The sequence below is a fragment of the Cariama cristata genome, unplaced genomic scaffold, assembly GCF_000690535.1.
Source record: "Cariama cristata isolate BGI_N322 unplaced genomic scaffold, ASM69053v1 scaffold14352, whole genome shotgun sequence".
NCBI classification, from domain to species: domain Eukaryota; kingdom Metazoa; phylum Chordata; class Aves; order Cariamiformes; family Cariamidae; genus Cariama; species Cariama cristata.
The window spans coordinates 72,606-92,075 of record NW_009605644.1 but is presented as its reverse complement, the minus strand read 5'-3'; the positions used below and the strand labels follow the sequence as shown (position 1 = coordinate 92,075).

The 19,470-nt window shown below is 37.7% G+C and overlaps 1 protein-coding gene across 8 annotated transcripts in view; it reads left to right on the top strand.

The window, feature by feature from the left end:
- MEF2C (myocyte enhancer factor 2C) overlaps positions 1-19,470 on the top strand; it is a 78,317-nt gene that overhangs the window by 11,207 nt on the left and 47,640 nt on the right. For all 8 annotated transcript variants that reach the window (XM_009696064.1, XM_009696061.1, XM_009696059.1 and 5 more), the window contains exon 2: positions 1,272-1,475. In XM_009696064.1, the coding sequence (XP_009694366.1) occupies positions 1,272-1,475 (204 nt within the window). The remainder of the gene's footprint in view (positions 1-1,271; positions 1,476-19,470) is intronic.

Genomic DNA, 19,470 nt, shown 5'->3' with positions numbered 1-19,470 from the left:
GGTTACATGCCTGTCCTTGACATATTAAATACCTTGACTAAATTTTATTAATAATAGGCTTAGTAAAACTGTATTTTCGTCTTAAAAATTCTTGTACTGAAGAAAAAAAAAAGAATATTATTAGAGAAAAAAATAAATGTAAAAAAAAATCACAGTCATTGTATACACTTAATGGAAATCGCATATATGAAGAAACAGAAGAGGGAGAATAATTTAACCATACAATTAGCTTAAACAGCCTATAGTAGTTTCTTATTCTGAGTCACATATCTTGCTGGAACTTGTAAGCCACTGCAGAAAAGAAGAGGCAAAAAAAAAAAAAAACAACAACAATTTATTTGATGTGCAGGTCTTTCGTTGTCAAAACAGTCCCTGTGGAAAATTATGGTTTGGTTCAGAGTAACAATATTTTTCATACTGCCTAGGTTTTGCATGATGTCAGGGCATTAGCTGGCCTACTGAGAACTTATAAGCACATCCTGATTTTTTCCTATATAGTATGACCCAAAGTCCTTTGTACTAAAAAACGCCAGTTCATATTTCTAAGCATCTAATTTGAAATGAAATGAAATATGCTATCTCTGTGTTTAGAAAAGACCTTGTTTCAAATGTGGTATTTGTTGCTGGCCAGCTATTGTTTGTTCTTCTTTCATGCTTTATAATTCTCATTTCTCACATGAGTATTTGAATTTTTAACACTAGATATTTCTTCAAAACTATTGTGAGCATGTTTATATGAACAGCCTGTCTCTTTTACACTACTTAACTGCTGTATGAAATAATTTCTTCACTAAAAATCCAGCAGGAGGTTGGGGGCATGGAGTCAAAGTCAATCACTATCAAAAATACGAATTAACTGCACATGTTCAAACTATTTACAGCTGCAGATCTGAGGTGCAGTTTTAAAATATTGATGGGAAAGATGTATGCAGTATAAAGAGTATATGAATTTAAAAGTTACAGAGAAAGGTGCAGTACCAACACTTCGTAGTGCTACTTAATGAAAACGTCCCATGCTCTTTACCTGTACCTAAAGTTTTGTGCAGTGAGAATTAGGTATATTTCCTCACTTACATAACACACACATACACTTATATTCTATTTTGGAACTGTATTTGTATTTGTAAATATTACATTTGCCTTGTGAATGTGTCCAATTCAAAAACTACAGCAGTCACATATTATATTTTTTTTTTTAAAAAAGGAGGACTATAAAGACCAGCTTGAGGATTTTTGCCAGACCTTTTTTTCTTTTTTTTTTTTTTTCCCAGGTGACATTTACAAAGAGGAAATTTGGGTTAATGAAGAAGGCTTATGAGCTGAGTGTTCTGTGTGACTGTGAGATTGCTCTGATCATCTTCAACAGCACCAACAAACTGTTCCAGTATGCCAGCACTGACATGGACAAAGTGTTGCTGAAATATACCGAGTACAATGAGCCGCATGAGAGTCGAACGAATTCGGATATTGTTGAGGTAAGATTTTGTGTTCTGTGGGGATTCTTTTTTTACTTTGCTCTGAGACAGAGGTACTCAAAGTGAGAGGCCCGATCATCTTTCTCGAGGGTTGTAGAACATACCCTGGAGGTGACAGCAGAAGGAGAGCAGAACAGGGACAACGGAGTGTTGGGTTGGGTGTTGGAGATGGTGCAACAGAGACTGAAGGAAATCCATGTCCTTTGTGAGCTGTAAGTTTTATCCTGCTGAGTCTCACAGGCTCAGCAGAAACCCCTACGATGGGATCTCTGGCTCCCTGTCATCCAGCTTTCTGTGCCGCTTTGTCCCTTTGTCCCGTTAGTCCTCTCCATGCCTTGGCCACTACCTCCCAGCTGAACCTGCCCCATGTCTCCTAGTCGCTCCTGGTGACGTGCTTTCCAGAAAACATTGTGTGCCTTGTCTCCTCACTCCAGAAGTTATAATGTCCTCCATCCAGGAGGAAATGAAAAATACATTGTAAAAGATGTGGAAGAAAAAGATTTAGAATCACTGCTTTAAGGCATTTGACTGACTTGTTTAACATTTTTATTATTTGCAGAGGAAGGAGGTTTAATAAAATGCAAGAAAAGTAGTTTGCTTAGGAACTGCCCAATATCAAATGTTTCAGCTACCTCACACAGGATGTTGTTACTATAATATAACAGTATCAAAGCAATACTATCAGAATGCTAGACACACCTTGTAATTATTTTTTTAAAAACTATATAGGGCAAGTTTTATTTACAATTACTGAAAATTATTAATTAAATTTTAAGGTTTTCAATTTTATTCTTCTAATATTTGCAGAAAAGTCAATTTACTTTACAATCACATTAGGATTCAATCCATGCAAAATAAATGAAGCTTTCAATGATTTTGTTGTACGAGCAAAATACTCAGAGTGATATCTAAAAAATCGATTATGTGACTTATGCAACTCCTGTTTTCAAAGCACCTAAATGATGAGGCATCTAACGGTATCATTTTTAAAAGTATTGAAGGGATGAGGTCCTATCTTAAAGATCAGTGAAAATTTATTCATAAACGCTACTGCATACCTTGGCCTGTACACTTCGGTTATTTCAGATCTTTTTAAAGGTGTTAGTTTCAGATTTTTAAATATCCTGGATGTTGTCCGAAATGAGACTTTGGTGCTTTTTGGAATCTTCACCTGACTTAGTAATGTATTTGAGACTAGCAATGGAAGAAAGTAAGTGTGAGAATTACGTATAAAATGTTTGTGATGGAGAAAAAATACTGTATAAGACACATTGTTACACTTGTTACAAGGTGTCACAGTCACACCACCATAGATTGGCAAAGACTGCAACCCAGGAATATATATCACTTTTCTGTCTATCCTTATGTCAACATATTGGATGATACTGGTTTGCTTCCTTTGTGATCTCCCAGCAGATTTTCTCCCCCATTAGGAGAGGATGAGGTTCTGACAGCAGAACAAAAATTTATGTGAGTTAAGACTAAGAGGAAAGTAGATAATTTCTTCCTCCTCTCCATCATCTCTTTTCCTCTCTTACTTCAAATCTCCTATACAGACATGAAGCCTTTCCTGTCACCTAGCCCTGGTAAACCCATGTCCTGTCCAGCAGAGTTCAAATTCTGTCCCCAAAATAATGCCCTGTCCTCTTTTAGTGGCAAAAAGCCAGAATATTCTTAGCAGGAAAAGTTTCCTGTGATATCTTTACTTCTTCCTGCAGGCTTTCTTGTGGGAATAGGTGAGTATGCCAGTAGTTACGGATTTATTACTTGCCTCACAATGAATGAATGCTTTTGATCATGAGGACTATGGTTTTTCAAGAAACTTGAGTGAAAATGTAAAATTTAAAATAGTGTCTATTTTGTTGTATCTTTGAGATTTTCAGAGAGAGCACCCAGCAAAGTCCCTTTCCTGCAAAAATAGTGGGCCAGTTTGGATAGGCTGATAGGAAATTTTGCATGCAGACATGTAATTTTCTAGCTATACCAAAAATTTGATGGGCATTCCTTTTTGGTCCTCTAAAAGGAACCAATAAAAGTAGATAATTGAAATAAACATTATTGGAATTGAGTAATCAGCAATAGGCAGAAAAGGCCAAATTAATTGCATGTTTATAATTTTTCCATATGTTCTGTCAGCTCTGAATTCAGTCATTTGATCATTTTGCTGTTACGTTTTTCACTGTTCTGCATGTCATGCAAAATACTTAAGCCACGCCAATGTCAATCCTGTTTCAGGATCAAAGGAGTACTTGTGCAGGGTGTAGGTTTTGAACAAGGGTTTCATATTATCGTGCCTTTACTTGGTAATTAACATCACAGTTACAAGTACAATACAAGAATAGAGCCCATGAAAGTATGCAGTCTGAGAAATGGCTTGACTCTTCGTGTAGTTTGGATATATTTTTAGATACAGGATATAAATCTGCCACACAATTAAATATTTAAATTGATCAGTTAAACTGACTACATTACACGTATTTAAGGAGTCCATTTTTTTTTTTTCGCTTTCAGACAGCTAGATTTCACATTTACAATTTTTTAATCTTGTTCTTCCAGAGCAATCAACAGCAGCTGAGAATCAGACAGTATTATTAAATCTGATCATTTTCAACTAAATGACTGTTCAGTAACTATATTTCAGTGGAAGAAAAGGGCATAGCTGTGCTCACAGATTTCTGCACAGTATTAGAGAAAGAAAACTTTTTCAGGTAGTCTTATGAAAATTTGAAATATAACTGTCAACCGTCTGAAGATCTTTAATTTAGAATCCAATTTCTGTTCCCATTCAGCATAGTGTTAACTATTTAATTACTTTTTGGTTGTGGTAGAACTGTGTTATCAGTTGTTAGAATGTGATACAACTTCTTTGAAGAATCTGTATTCAAAGAAAATCGAAAGAGTAGGTCTCTAATATGTAGTTAATTACTTTTAAGTTAAACCACTGCTATCCAAATGGAAAAATTACATAAATTTTCATGTAGGTCTGGCTAAAACTGTTAATTTTATTAAGCAAATGTTTTCAGTTTAATTACTGGGATTAATTATATTTAGCATTTCTGAAGGAATGAGTCTTCAGGCCATAATTTGTTATTTGAAGTATTAGAAAACACCAAGTGTCATACATCCAACAAACATTACACTGTTTTTCAAGGGAAAAAATATTTTACATTCATTTTAATACTTGTATTAACTGCAAGCCAAGCAATTTGGTCCTACCCAGCTTATAGGTACATGATCTGATTACATCTGTCATGATGTAAAATGGAGTGGCTAATATTAAGAGAATTGAAGCTCTTTGAGCTCTTTTTGTTTAATGATGTAAACAAATAGGTTATACTTTCTTTCACATGCAGTAATTTTATTTACATGTAATAAATAGAACTGAGATGGTCTTTTCCAGTTGCCTCACTCAAAATGGAGTTCAATAACATGCAATTTAGTATGTCTGAGTTCTTTAGATCACAAAAATTATCTACAGCTGAGTGTGTTTCAGTTATTACCCAGTAAATATGCCATCTGCAGGTAACTAAAAGTCAATGTGTACTTGTGAAGGAGAAAATACTCGCATTCACACTCAAGTTTATCCATTTTAAGCAACAGTGACAATTATTGTGAGTCTTACCAAAATCTGTGTGGAGGTTTTATGATGTGTATTAGTTCTGAAAAAAAATGTCCATTCTGAGACTTCTGTTTAAAATTACCTGAATTCTTAAAACTGAAGCCTTTATGTCCTCACCCACCAAACCACTCACACCACAGTTGTTCATTCAATTTTGCTTCAGTTAAAAAGTGCATGTTGGTTGCTGGATAAAGTAACTCATTTTGAGGAATAGCAGAACCTGTGCCGAGTTCCTTCATCACTGAGGAAAAAAAGATTAATTTCATCTTTATGCTAACTTCCAAATACTGTATGTAAATACCAACAACAATACATTCAGCAGCTGTCATTTAAAATCCTGTGATATAATTGCTAGAAGATTTGTAATTCTTTACTTTAAAATGGGATTAACATTTTCTCTCATTACAAAATCCTATGGCATTTGGTACACAGTCTTTGGTACAGAAGTAGTGGTTTTTTACAACTAGAGTTCCAATCTGTCCTTAGAAGTTTGTCAATACATCCAGTTCCTATCTGCTCTATCAGAAAAACTTAACTCATGAGTTAGTTGTTTAACATTATCAGCACAGTTCTACAGGAGTAGGCAATAATTTTCGTACGGCAATGAGGAAATGGGGAAGAGTAAGTGTCAGAGTTTTACAACAGGCAAGTACATGCATTATGCATTTTTTGCATTTCTTTAAAATGTGGCCAGATCCTCTCCTTGTTTCTGTAGAACAGAAGTGGCTGTGACACTGCCTATTTCAGTGGTTATTTCACTGCCACGCTGTTGTGAGTAACGAGCATCCAGTGCCAAAGCACTGTAAGTCCACTGCTGAGGAGTTCAGAAAGTACATCACCCTTAGATTGTAAGGGACCTGTTTCAGAGTAGGAGGACAGGGAAATGTTTTGCATCTTGGCTGCAAATGTAATTACAACCCTAACCATATTATAGAAATTTGCTGTGGTTCTTTGGCTAAGCCATCAAACCTTTGCTGATTTAAGGTGAAACTTCCTGCCCGTTTTCTCTCTCACCGTCCCTTCTTCCTTGTCACGTCTTTCATGTCAAAGCATCGGCTACTGCCTCAGCTTCAGCAGACCTCTAGTGAATTTTTACTAAGTCCTGGTTTTGAATCTGTGTCTTAGATACTGATACGCTGATCCTCGCTCTGTGTGCACATAAATCATTCCTCCACAAATCACTAACCACTTCATCTTTCAGCTCTTTTTAAGCCCCCAATCCATCAATTTCTTTGACCCTGCTGCTTTTATTGTCCCTCTTTGTCCAACTGGTTTCTATTTCTCTGCTGATTCAGTGGTCACTACCTTTAACTCAAGTTCTACTACTAGTTCAGCCCTTTCAAATTCATCCAATTAAACATATCTTCCATTTTCTGGCCAACATACATCCACCTCCTCAGTTCCCCTCTGCCATACCACTAATCACTGGTACAGAAAAAAAGAGGAACAACACAAACTTCCTCCATTTTTCTCTTTGCTAACTGAGGTTCTGTGTTATCAGTGCCACCAAATCTTCTTTGAATTTTGTAAAGTTCACTGCTTAAAACTGCTACTTTGCATGCATGCACACACATCTGTCTGATCTTTGCAGCTGTCTTTTATCTTACAAGAAACTCCTCCATGACCTTAGTGTCTTTTCCTTTTCTGCAAGATCTCTCTTGTTATCTGCCTTTGGCTCTATTTTTTACTGACAGCTGGCTTCAACTACTCCTTTTTTTTGTCTTTTTTCTTGTTTTTTACACTTAGAAGCAGTTCAGGGTCCTCAACATAGACTTTTACATATGGGAAGATGTCAGCTTCTGCAATACCCTGTCATATCCTTCTGCTTCAATAAAACCTTATCTTCATTTGGCTTCTCAGCTATACATTATCTTACTCTGTGTGGTTTTTTTCCCCTGAATATTTATCAAGTTTACTATACCCTTTCACCCACCTCTCCACTCACTCTTGCAATTTTGCTGTACTCTAATGCACACTAACAGGTCCTACCTCAAAGTACCTACAGCCCTACTTCAGACATGCCACAGTAAGAACAGGTAGCAAAAGCAGGTGATGATGATCCAGTAATGTCATTCTCGACATAAGATATGTCAATCCTGTTTCCATCAAACAATGTTTATACTTCTGGTACCAAGGACCATCTTTTGACCATTTCTGAGGGTCTGCTCATCTTCAACTCATCCTCAGTTTCATTCTTCTTAATCTCTTGCCAATTGCACTCCAGTATGTGTACTTCTTTTTCTGTCTTTGTGTCCCTGAAAGAGTCATTCAGTTGTGCTGTCATTTGTCTCTTGTCTCACCAGCTGCCTTTTCAGTCTGTCTGTTAGGGACCGCTTTTCCATTACATTTGATGCCCCTTCAACCTCTTTTCCCTCTCTGTTCTCACTGAAATTGGGTAGGTTTGGAGAAGCTCACATTGGGTGAACTCTTGCTTTTAGTGATACTGAAGACTTCACCAAGAATTAGCCTGAGCTACTCTAGGAGACTATAATTATCCTAGAGCCATTGTGATAGGGTTACTGGTTGGCCATGAGGGAAAAAAGAAGTTCTGATTTTCAATAATATGTCAGATTTTAAAATAATTTACAAATTATAGATTCTTTTTCACAGATAATCAGCATCTAGCATTGTCTTTTTAACTTGTTTTGCATAGGGTCATACATCTTCATTGCTCTGGTAACTGGTGATGAATCGACCTTTTGCAGAGTATTTTCCCCTCCCCAGTGGACTCCTGTATTTGGTGAGGCAGAATGAACTGAACATAGCAAGAGAGATAAGTGCCATTTGCAGCAGCATTTTCCCCCGAGGGGAAGAAGTGAGCTTGTGGACATGTGAAATTCTCCCTGCAGGTTGCACATTCTTTGTGTTTTACAACACATAGAGACATCTTTACAGACCTTAATGTTAAGATATTAGGGAACAAAGTAATACCAAGCCCTGTGGGGTATGGAATTCAGAATTTTGCATTTGTGTGTGTGTTATTGCTTGTTAAAAAAGCATTTTGCTCTTAAAAAAAAAAGTGTTTAATGAAAACATGCAACTAATGATAGATAACGATGGATACTTCCACAGGTTTGTAGAACTAGCTTGAATTGAAAATCCAATCACTTTTAGTGTGACCAGCAACAGAGTGTTAATAGGCATGAAAGACTACTAAATCTCTTACAGGCTTGAGGGACTTGAGACGTAAAACTCTGTACAGCTTTAGCACATTGGAAGGTTGGAGTTGATGAGAATGGCACTCAGGCAGCAAAAGGTGCATGCATGCGACGTGCTACCTGGGCTGTACATTGTGCCCAAGAGGAATGTCACACTTACTGCATGTTATCCCATCAGTTCTTACAGGTGTGCTGCAGGTCCTATAGCACATGTAGGATTAGTCACTTGGTGTGGAAGTTCTGAATAAGATGAAGAGGAAAAAAAATTCCTTCTGTCAATTATTTCTAAAGGTCACAGAGCTAATGACTAGCTGGGAGGTTAATTAGATTCTGAAAGCCTCTTCATATCAATTAAGACTCTTATCTGTATATTTGTAGTAAATAAGCCCATATAACCCTCTAAATGCACTCTTTTTAGGAAAAGTAAGGCAACTGTTGTGGCTTGTTTAAGGTAGTAAGTGTATTTTCTTCTCTTGTCATCATAACATAATGCTGCATATAAACAAGCTGTGAAATACACATCAAGTCAGCTCTTCAGCTGTTGAAATCAGGGGAATTATTTCAGCTACCATGGGCTGAAGATCTGGGACAGTATAGAAAGTAAGCCTGTATGTAAGAAAGGTTATTCAGGGTGATCTAAAGACAGTACAGTCTATTGGATACTGCCCTGGACTAGGACTCAGGAGACTTGGATTTTATTAATAGCTTTGCCAAATACTGTTGTGTGACCTTGGACAAGTCACATTTCCTCCTAATGCTTCAGTTTCCCGATCTGTAAAATGGGGATAGTATTATTGATTTCCTTTGTAAATTGGTTGAAGACCAGCTTGTTAAAAAACCAGTCCCTGTTACCAGTTTCCACAGGCCAGGAGATGATTGGACGGGGTCAACTGGCCAAAGAATTTCCTTTGGCTGATGATTTAGGCTTTTTAAATGCTTACTTCTTGTTTCATTTTTAGTAAAAGGGAGCCAAACCATTATTGCTAACCTCATGTATGACAAAATCATGGGATTGACTTCAAGATCTTCAGCATTTTTGTAATATTCCTTTGGTCTTTTCTTTGTTTGCCTTCTGAGTTTTGAGCCTTTGGAAAACTTGTTTGTAACCTAATATCATGTCAGTTTTTTCTGTTTTTCCTAACCACAATTAGTACAAAAAGATCTTGGAGGGGAAATTACCCATTTTCAAAAACACTAAAAAACTCTCCACTTTATCAATCTTAATTCCATTTTTTCCAAGCAATTAATTTAGAAATACATCTTTTTTAAACAGAAGCTGATATTCGTACCTAATTTAATTATTCCATCAGTTTTGGCTTTATGTAAACATTAGCTATTACAAGACCACAAGAAAAACTTCAAAGCTGGAAAACTGTGGAAGGCAGTTCTATTCTGTCCAAAGTAGTCCCTCAATGGGACTGCTGTTCCAGTCAGTGGGACTGTCCAAATTAGTCCTGCTATGACATCCAATAGATAGCAATGTATTCCCTTCCTCCCACATGAGATTTTTGACTCTTTATCTTTCCAACCCCAGGCTATTTATTGTTTAAGCTCTCCTTGATAACTCTGCAGCATCCTGTTGCTGTGCATTTAATAAGTGATAGACTTTTTTATGCTTTGCAGGCTAGAAGAAGAAAGGTACAGGGTGAAGTGTTGACACTTTTTTTTTCCCCCAAATATATTTCAAATTAATCTAGTATGTGAAAAATGCAGCTAGGGGAAAATTGCATAATGAGTTGTTTTATTGTGCTTTCTCACAAAAAAAGTTTTCCTCTATGATTTATTTATAACAAGGAATTGGTTGACGTGCAATAGAGATTGTAATCCTGATGTCTCTTAAATGAAAATGAAGTAGCTCACCTGGTGACTTGTTTTTCCATACTTGGAAAAAGAGAAAACTAAAATGGGTGCAAAGTTAGTTACTCCAAAGCACATGGTAGAGCAAAAGCTACTTTTGGGTGTATTTTGAGGGAGCTCTGGACTTCCTGATTTAGTTATTGAGGATCAGTTGTTGTTATTAGTCCTGTCCCCACGTTTTTTTTTTCTTTTATTCTTTTGTTCTTAATAACAATTTAAAAAATATTTTAATAACTTAGGAGGTGTTTTGGACGGAATGTAAAAATGCTATAATGACAAAGGTCAAAAATATGTGTGGAATATAAATGTGTTTCGAACTCTCTTCATAGTTCCTTGCTTTGTCAAACTGGGAACTTAAATCTGTATTTCTTAGAGCAAGGTCTATTTCACAGATCACTGTTTCTTTCTCCAAAACATGATATATCTGGCTGAGAAGATGGAAAAATCTTACATGTCAGTGTAACGTTCTTATAACTTAACAGCTCCAAAGTTTTATCCCAATCTAGTCATTGGAGAATGTTCTTTGTTTTTGTAGTCACTGTTTCACATAGTAACAGCTTGTTGTATTTTGGTCTGTTTGCCAGAGGGTAGGTTTATTTTTAAATCCCTGAACTCTGAATTTTCTTTATTTTTCCAAGATTGGAAGCAGCTGAAACGCCTGGAGTTACAGGTTGAAGGGCTTGCTTCACAATATGAGATGGGAAGCCTCATCCCCTCCCCCTTTGTGTTTTGCTTTTTTTAAATTTTTCCTAACAATGTCTTTTAACTGATAGTTGTCTAAAAATAGAAAACTGCCTAGCTAAAAATAGCTTGGCTCTCAGTCTTGCCAAGGAAAATGGAGAGGAATAGGCGTGGAATAGAAGGCTGAGTAATCCAGCTCTATTCATTCACAGATCCCTTTGAGAATGCAGGCGATGATAAAGTGCCCTCAAAAAACCACAGGCCTGACTTACTCTCTTCAGACTCCTAGGTGCCAATAAACATTTTAGCCCAAGGATATATATTTTTTTTTTCCTCATAGATCGTAAACACTTTCTGAAAGACAAGGCTTTGTTTCACAGAAGCTGACTTACTGTCAAAAATAGCTGACTTTCCTAAGGTCCTTTTTTTTTTTTTTTTGACTTTCCACATGTTTTTTAATTTATTTTCAGATGAGCAAAGACTGCAATGTTCTGTCAAAAATTACCATGAAATGTCACATATCTAGTGTGAATGAATGAAAAAATAGATGCTTTTCATTGATTTCATACTTTAAATTGTGCCCTCAAAACTTCACATATGAGTAAGAAAGAAAAATGTATTACTGTGATTCTGAGCAGTAAAAGTGAATGAGTAGACAGCTGATTTATTTCAGTGAGAAATCAAACTTTAGCTGCAGAGCACTTCTGCGTATATATAAGTGAAGTTTTTTATTTGTAATTCTTCATTTATCTGAAACTCAAATTTCACCAAGAGGGTAGAAGAGATAGGAATGGCAAGGGGCAGGATCTCATTAACTTAAAAATAAACCTGTGGAGAGCCCTGCAAAGCAAAAAATTTTATTTGAAAAGCTGGCATAGTAAAGAAAGTCAATCTTGGTTTGTGCTACAGATGTTTTTATGCTACTGTGGTATTGCAGTGCGAGGTATCAGTAATACTAGACGACAGAAAAGACACCAGGAAGGGTTGAGCATGTTATTTAAAACAGGAATGTTTGTTGTTGTTCTGTATAGAGTTTTTGGGGTTTGGTTTTTTTGTTTTGTTTTGTTTTGTTTTAAATCTGAGTAACCTGGTCAAACACAGCAACAGGGTGTGGAAATGTCAGCACAGTTCACAGGGTTATTTGAGCCTGAGTATTGTTTTGTTCAGTTCCTGTAATGCTACTTGTGATAAGACTCTGGAGACAAAGGACGATAATTGATGGAAAGGGACTTAAATCACTCCAAAAGAATCAAGGTCCTTGTATTTGGGTACATCGACTCTTCTGGTCTCCTTCCTCCTTGTAAAGCATTTTGTCTTCTTGCATGTTGGCCCCCTACTGCTCTTTGTAATGAAGGCAGACCACAAGTGATTCCTTTATGCAGTACACAGGGTGTAATTGTGTCTGTGTGGTGTATTAGTAATTACCAAGGCTGAATTCCCATATTGTATCTTCACTGCAAGCATGGAAAAATAGGACACACTACCCTGCATTACCATTTTCAGCCCAGATAGTGAGCTACTTAGAGCTATGTTCCAGACACAAAAGCTTTTGTGAGCAAACCCATTTTTCATTTTCATCGTTGAGACATCCCTGCTTTGTAAGGTAAATAAAAAATGTGGTTATTTACCTGGATTCTTACACAGTAGTAATAATCACAAGTGTATAAGTACCACATCTTCTCTTACCTCACAGCTATCTTTAATGCAAACTACTGACCTTGCCCTCTTTTCCTCGAAGACTTTTTGTTTTATTGGGCTCCCATAAACCGTCAACTGTTCTTTGTCAAATAAATGTTGGAAGATTATGCAGCACGGAGTTTCTAGCAAAATCGGCAAGTGATGCACAGTTCTTCATATACTTACACATGAGCAAAGGTTTTTTTACTGTATAAGCATTTCCAGTTGTGGGCCTTTAGCCACTGCTCATAGTTGTATCAGGTAAAAAGAGCCCTACACTATCAAAAGCCAAAAAACTCTGACATATAAAGTCCACCATTCAGGCTGAATTAGACCTTTGATTTAAAACATGGAGTGGTCAATGAGAGCTTTCTGACTAACTTCAAAACTGTCTGGTTACAGTTCCTAGCACAGACTCCAATTTCTACATATTCTGCCACCTTTTGCAGTAAGCAATGCTCGAATAAGCCTTATTTCTATGAAGATTCATCGAAATCCTGTTTCAGACAGTGAAACTATTCACAAGAAGAAAGTTGAATGCTCCTGCAAATACCTGCAGAACCATGGCTTTATTTCTGAAGCAGTTCCAGTGTCAGTAAGGGTGGCAGAATTGGGACGTAAAGAGTTCATACCATGAGTAGCATTTATGTATCTGTACTAAGAAGTAAAAACATCCACTTCCCTTCCACGCCACAGAGAGTTGGCAATAAGTGAAACCCCTTCCCTGTGTAACAAAGGCAACTGTGCAAGAGGAGCTGCATCACCAGGGAGTATGGGGATACAAAAAGTCAGTCTAATCCTGGCTTTTTGCATACTTCACTCCACCTGCTAGGGAGCTGGCATTTTAAATGCTCTGCTCAGGCCAGGGCACCTTAGCCTTCTGTTTTGCCTGAAGCAAAATATCTCCAGACCTCTCCTTCCCTGGACTGCAGACAGATAACGCTGTCTGTTCTTGAGATGCCTTTCCACAGTTTCCACAGTTCTGGCAAAAGTTCTGTTAAACTTCAAAAGATGCTGACTTTTCTTCCTTGTTACAGTAAGGAGGTATAAATTAATTATTTATTTGTGTGCTATAGAATTTGCATCCATCCTTTATGTATTATGTAGTTTATATTGATTAGACTGCATTTGCCCTGAATTTGGGGAGGCCTGTATGTGGTTTTTTCTATAAAAGACAATTGAAATTAATGTAAGTTACCAAATTTGCAGGTCTATAAAACCTCAAACACATATGCTTTATTGTTCTACATTTTTAATAAGCACAAGTCTAGTGGTTAGCTGTGAATTAATATCCATAGTCCAGAACTGTTGAATCTAATTAAATATTGAATAGCCATTGCTCTTTGAATTAAAAAAGAGCCTTTAAAACAAGAGTTTCAATCAACATTTTCCTTATGCAGTAATTTATAAATCCACAGCTTTGGGTTGTTGTGTTTTCCTTACTTAATTTTGCTGTAAGTGTTTTCATATATGGTTACCAGTTAGTGAGGGAGTAAAAACTTTTATTAAAAGAAGTTGCATCATCTGTGTTCTAAACAGTTCATTAGTGTTTTTGCATGATAAACAGTGGTGTTAAAGGGAAAAATTCGTGATATATTGGATAGGCTTGCATTTAAAACAAATCTCAAACCCATTTATTTCTATCATCCAGTGTGATGTATAGACAACTATAATTACATTTTATAGTGCAGAGTTATAAAAATGTGCATGCACTTTACTTTGGGTTGTTAAAGAATACGTTTATTTCTTTGATCAAATGTTATAGCGCACAGGCTGTTCAAAGAAAGCAAATTATAGAAGAGTCAATAAGACTACTTTACACAACACACAGCTGCTATAGATTGATTCAAAAGAGATCAAAATCTTGACAAAAAAGCTGTTCCTAATGGAGTGTATGGTGTTTAAAATATATTTAGCTTACTACAATAGAATCATGGCTGTAACATGAAAAACATAAAAATGCATAATTTTTCCTTTCATTGTTATAATCCAAGTCTTGGTTATTACATACTTCTAGCATGTTTAAACATATATCAGTAAAATGGAAGCTTTACACTTCTGTCTCCAGCAGTTACCAGTATGTGCCTTAGCATTTAATCTGTATTTTTGTAACCTATGTGAAAAGAAGCTTGCCTTCTCAGATGTAAATTTTCACACAACCCACACATATTGTTTAACTCATGAATAAAAATTCATAATTATGCTCAGTACTTTCTATCCTGTATCTGAAAGTGTTTCACAGAAATGACTAAACATAAACTTTAAAATATGGCAACTAAGGTCATTTGTCCAAAAGCCTAATCTGGAGACACATGAACTTTGTGAGAGATCTCGTTATTTGGTCTTGAAGATTCCTGGGGGCCTGTACTGTGCTTAATAAGTATTAACTCCATCTGGGCCAAAATGGAGAGTCTTTTTCCAGTTTAAGCCCCAAAAGATCTAGGAACTCTGAGTCCTCCATGAACAAAATATCCCTGGGAAGCAATTCCTAATGCAATGCACAAGTAGAGGATCAAGCTTTTCACAAAACAAAATCAGAAAATATTGTCGGTGTTTGTGTGCTATCAAAGGGACAGAGACTTCAGATTAATTCCTTTCTTAAAGGATTCTTTCTGCATTTTCTCGAGAGTCTATACAACATAAAATGCAAACACCAGCTCTGGAGCAGAACTCAGATTTCAACAGATGTTTCCCTCAAACAAAAATGCTGTAACAAGCCACAGAGCTCTGTCCCCTACTGAGATCTGTTTCTCTGACCCAAGAAATGTTGCATTCGTTAATGCACAAAAGCAAAATATTACAGGGAAGTGCAGAGGTTTAACCTACCTAGAACTGCGTTGAGCATGGGAAGCCAGGTAAATCCTATCCCTTATGGGGATATGGGAGACAGTAGAGTTGAGCCCATTCAGATCAAAGAAGAAACAGAACCTCTGTTTCCATTTTTGTAGCAGGTTTCTAACCACTGACTGTTGTACAGAAAATCAGCAACAACAGCCTTTTCTTAAAAGGGATGAGTGACTCTCCCTCAAGTCTTAGGAAGGGGACAGTATGCCTGGGTCAATGCCTGAATGCCCAGGAGAGCTTTGTGGATGAAGATGTCTCTGCAGCCCTGGGTAAGCAGTGTCACTTCTGATGAGGACAGGATTTCCAAAATCCTGTTTGCTTGGTCTAGGTCACTCACAACTTCATCATATGCTGCTAGGTTTGGATCCTGTTCTGTAGTATCAAACTTTTCCAGTGCCCTGCATGGGAAGCTTCAGATCCTAACACAGTGTGAATTCCATTTTGGAGGTCAGGTGCCTAGATAGTAAGTATTGCCAAATAGAGCTTTCTGTGTCCTTAAGTCCTTTCTTGGACCTATTCCATAGCCCTTTCCTGTCACAAGGCCCTTCCTTGCAGCGAGGGAATTGCAGCAGGGTGTGGACTGCTCTTCATGGTTTCAGTGTAAGCTCAAAGCAATGTGGCTCAGAGCAAACACTCCTCGTTGACCATTTTCCTACCCTGTCGCTTTAAAAAATGCTTCTGTTCCAAAGGATGCTTAGGAAGGTGTGCTCTTGTTTCTCTGTCCCAGAGATGTCTTCATTTATAGCTTTCAAACGCTGGCAGGTATAGGGAGTTCTGCCTAATTGGCTTCATTAGGAGAACCCTTGAACTGTTAGAACCTCGGCAGATAACTATATTTGACAATTCTGACTTGACCTGCATCAGTAGTAAGGAGTTTGTTTAGTAGGACTAAACTGGCCTGATAGTAATGCCCATGAGGGATTCACAGCTGTAAGTCTGAACAGAAGTAAGATGCTTCTGGGCTTGGACTTACGGTGAAGCACTGGATCCCCAAGGGTTAGAGAAGCCTCTCTTGTCTCTCCCACAGACTAAATTTTTCATTCCTTTCCCGTTAAGAAGTCTGAGAAATCCTCCTACTCCTTCTGTACAGTCTTTTTCATGGGAGAAATGTTCTTAATTCCACCTCCTCCTTCACGGAGAGTGATGGAGCAAAAGAGCTGACTAAACATTCTGCAGTTAAGTCTGCTTCCTACTGATCTCCGTGACCAATTCAGTAGCAAGAATAAAAGAAGTACTCATTTCTGCTGTTTTATTCTGGGGTCTTGTGATCTGTCATACCCCAGGCAGAAACAGGAATCCTGCCAAACTTTGGAATCAATGTAAGTAAGCTTTGCTGCAGTTTATTTGAAAGTTTCAGGTTGTTGAGAAACTCCAGGCAAACCTCACGACCATCAACCTCCCTGCAGATACTCGAAACAAAATTGTGCTCTTCTGAAGTAAAGAAATTCTTATATGCTCGTTGGTTATAGGCCTGTTGGCCCCTTCATGGAAAGAATCTTGCAGCATTACTGATTCTCACTGACATTTTGGTTATTTAGGAAGTTGCTGGTCCCTTTTGCTACTGTAACTGCCATGTGAAAGTCTGAGCCCATTGAAATCAGCCAGGATCTCTTTGCCAGATCTTTGATTTTAATGTATCAATAGTAAGAGGCAAAGCCACATGTATTTTGAGGTAATCTCATCTTCAGTCTTATTACAGTCTCTGATTTCTTTGGCACAGTCAGCTTCTGATTGACTCTAAATTTGAATTTTCATATTCAAACATAAAACAAATGTTACCAAACCTTAAGTATTCCTTTATCATTCCATGGAATACTCCTTACCTTTCCTCTAGATTGTCTTACTGCATTGTAAATGCTGTGCACAGCTTAGGAAAGAGCTCTCCCTACTGTGACAGCAGGCTGATGGCTGCAAACGGCTTAGGAGATAGCCAAGTTAATGGAATAAGTAAATGAGCTCAGTTTTCTTGCCACAATAATGTTGATAAGAAATACTGTTGTTCCATCTCTCAGTATGATGGTTTCAGGTTTGGTCTGTAGTTTGTCCAAGCGTTCAGCACAGCAAGGTTTTGGGACTGTGAGTAGTGCTTGTGTGCCTGTGGATTTCAGCTCTTCGCTAGGTCGGCATCTGGTATGGTTCTTCCTTGTACACAAGCTGAGTGAGTTGTTAGAAAAAAAGTCAGAACGTTAGTGACTTCTGAACATTTTTCTCAGATAGCCAGAAGTCAATAAAGATTTACCTTTTTCTTAGGAATGCAGTCTCCAAAACACTACCTCTGTCCATGTTGCAAAAACACTCTGAAGTGATAAATCACAAAGGAGGTCAGTTCTTTAAAACAAATGCAGACCTTCAGGCTGCTCTGGATTTGGGATTCCCAATTAGAAAAGTTCCCTTTCTTGTATGTAACGTGACTCTGAGACTCTGACTGAGGCTGTCTGAGGAAACAGCTGTGGTATCTGAAGATGTGAGTACCCCCAAGTTATTTATTGCCTTTCCTACGTTGGAGGTTACCACCTTCACAGCAGAGTCAGAAGAAGGGAATGCACGCCCACCCCTTGGCCACTCCACCTCCGCAGCTCTGCTATGGGGTGAGTAATCTCGGATGGCTGGGCATAGCAGGCAGCCCTGCACCGTGAATTATATCGCAGCGGCAAGAGCCACCAAAGCTGGTCAGAGCCCATAGCTGAGTCTTCTCCAAGTTGAGACAGTACCAGTCATACACGTCATCACAGCGCCCTTTGTGCCTGTCTCTACCAAGTCTCGGAAGAAATTAAATGGGATGAAATCTTCCTCCGTTTGTCCAGCTCTCCTGAAGAATTAGGGGACCCAAGTAGAAACATCTTTTGTAGGCCACAGAGTTCTCTGTGTGGGAATACCATATGATTAAAGGTTTGAAGATCTCAGACAGTAGGGCTTTGGCAGACCAATATACCAATTCCTCTTTACAAACCTATAATTTTGTCCAAAAAAAGAAATCCAGTTTACAATGAAAAACCCTAACATTTAAAATACGTTTTAGCTGCTTCTGGAAGAAGCTGAAATTTTTTTAAAAAACGCTTCATTTCTGAATGAAGGAGTTTTTTCCTTTTGTTTTCTATTTTACCTTCTCAGCCATGATTTTTCTAATATTTCTGTAAACTCTGTCCTCACTTCTGCTCAAAATTTCTGACTAGATCTTCAGTCTGCCTCTGCTGCTTCTGTTTTATCAAGCAGTGATAAGAACTAGAAGTTGCTCTGTTTCTCAAGTTTTCTTCCTTCCCAAAAAAAGCACTGAAGCTGACCATTATGTTCTTAATTTAACATAGCCTCTGTTCAACAAAGCTACAGAGGGCAGCATGTATGCCAGTTTTTGCAGGTGTATGTGAGGGTCTGTCTGTCTATGCTAAATTTAGACCCGTTACTGAGTGTGTTACAGTTTGCTTGAGTTTTTCCTTCTTATAGCACCCCAGTTACACTGGTAGTTACTATCATTCAGCTTTTTATAGAAGGAGAACTATAGAAAAGTGAATTAACAAAGGCCATGCAGGAAGTTAGTGTCAGAAGTGGAAGTTAAACTGCAGCTTCTTGGGGTATACAGTAGTAGCTCAACCCTTTGATCATCTTATGTAAAGGGGCTAATCTTTTGGCTCTGCGATGGCCCAATTTGCAGTAATGGAAATTTAGAATTCCCTTGCCTGGAAAGCTTCCTAAATTCTCAAAAATCTTTTCAAAATCTGACCACTTTTTGCTAATTCTGTCATTTCTGATTCTTTCCTTTTGAGAAGTGCTTACTGCTCTCAAGGAAAGAGCGGAGTGATAGGAGCAGTATGACTTGAAAAAAATTACGCTTCAGGAAAGCAGAGTTGCTTGAAGAACCAGCTTTCTAGGATAATCATGAAGTTCTGGAGTTTCATCCAGCTCCTTCATACAACTCCTGACTGTACCCTCTCACTCCTTTTTTGGCTGCTGTTTGGTTGAGTTATCTGCAAGTTTCAACTTGCAAAGTTTCTGTCTGAATCTTACCCCTTCTGTAGGATTTTCCACAGGAAAATAAAACCCAGTTCTTTGTTTCTAGCAGATGACACTTGGGTAAGCAGACAAATGCATATCATAGTCTAGAGATTCTAGCAGCTGTTTATAGATAGATACAATTTGCACAAATGTTTCTGGTAAATAACAG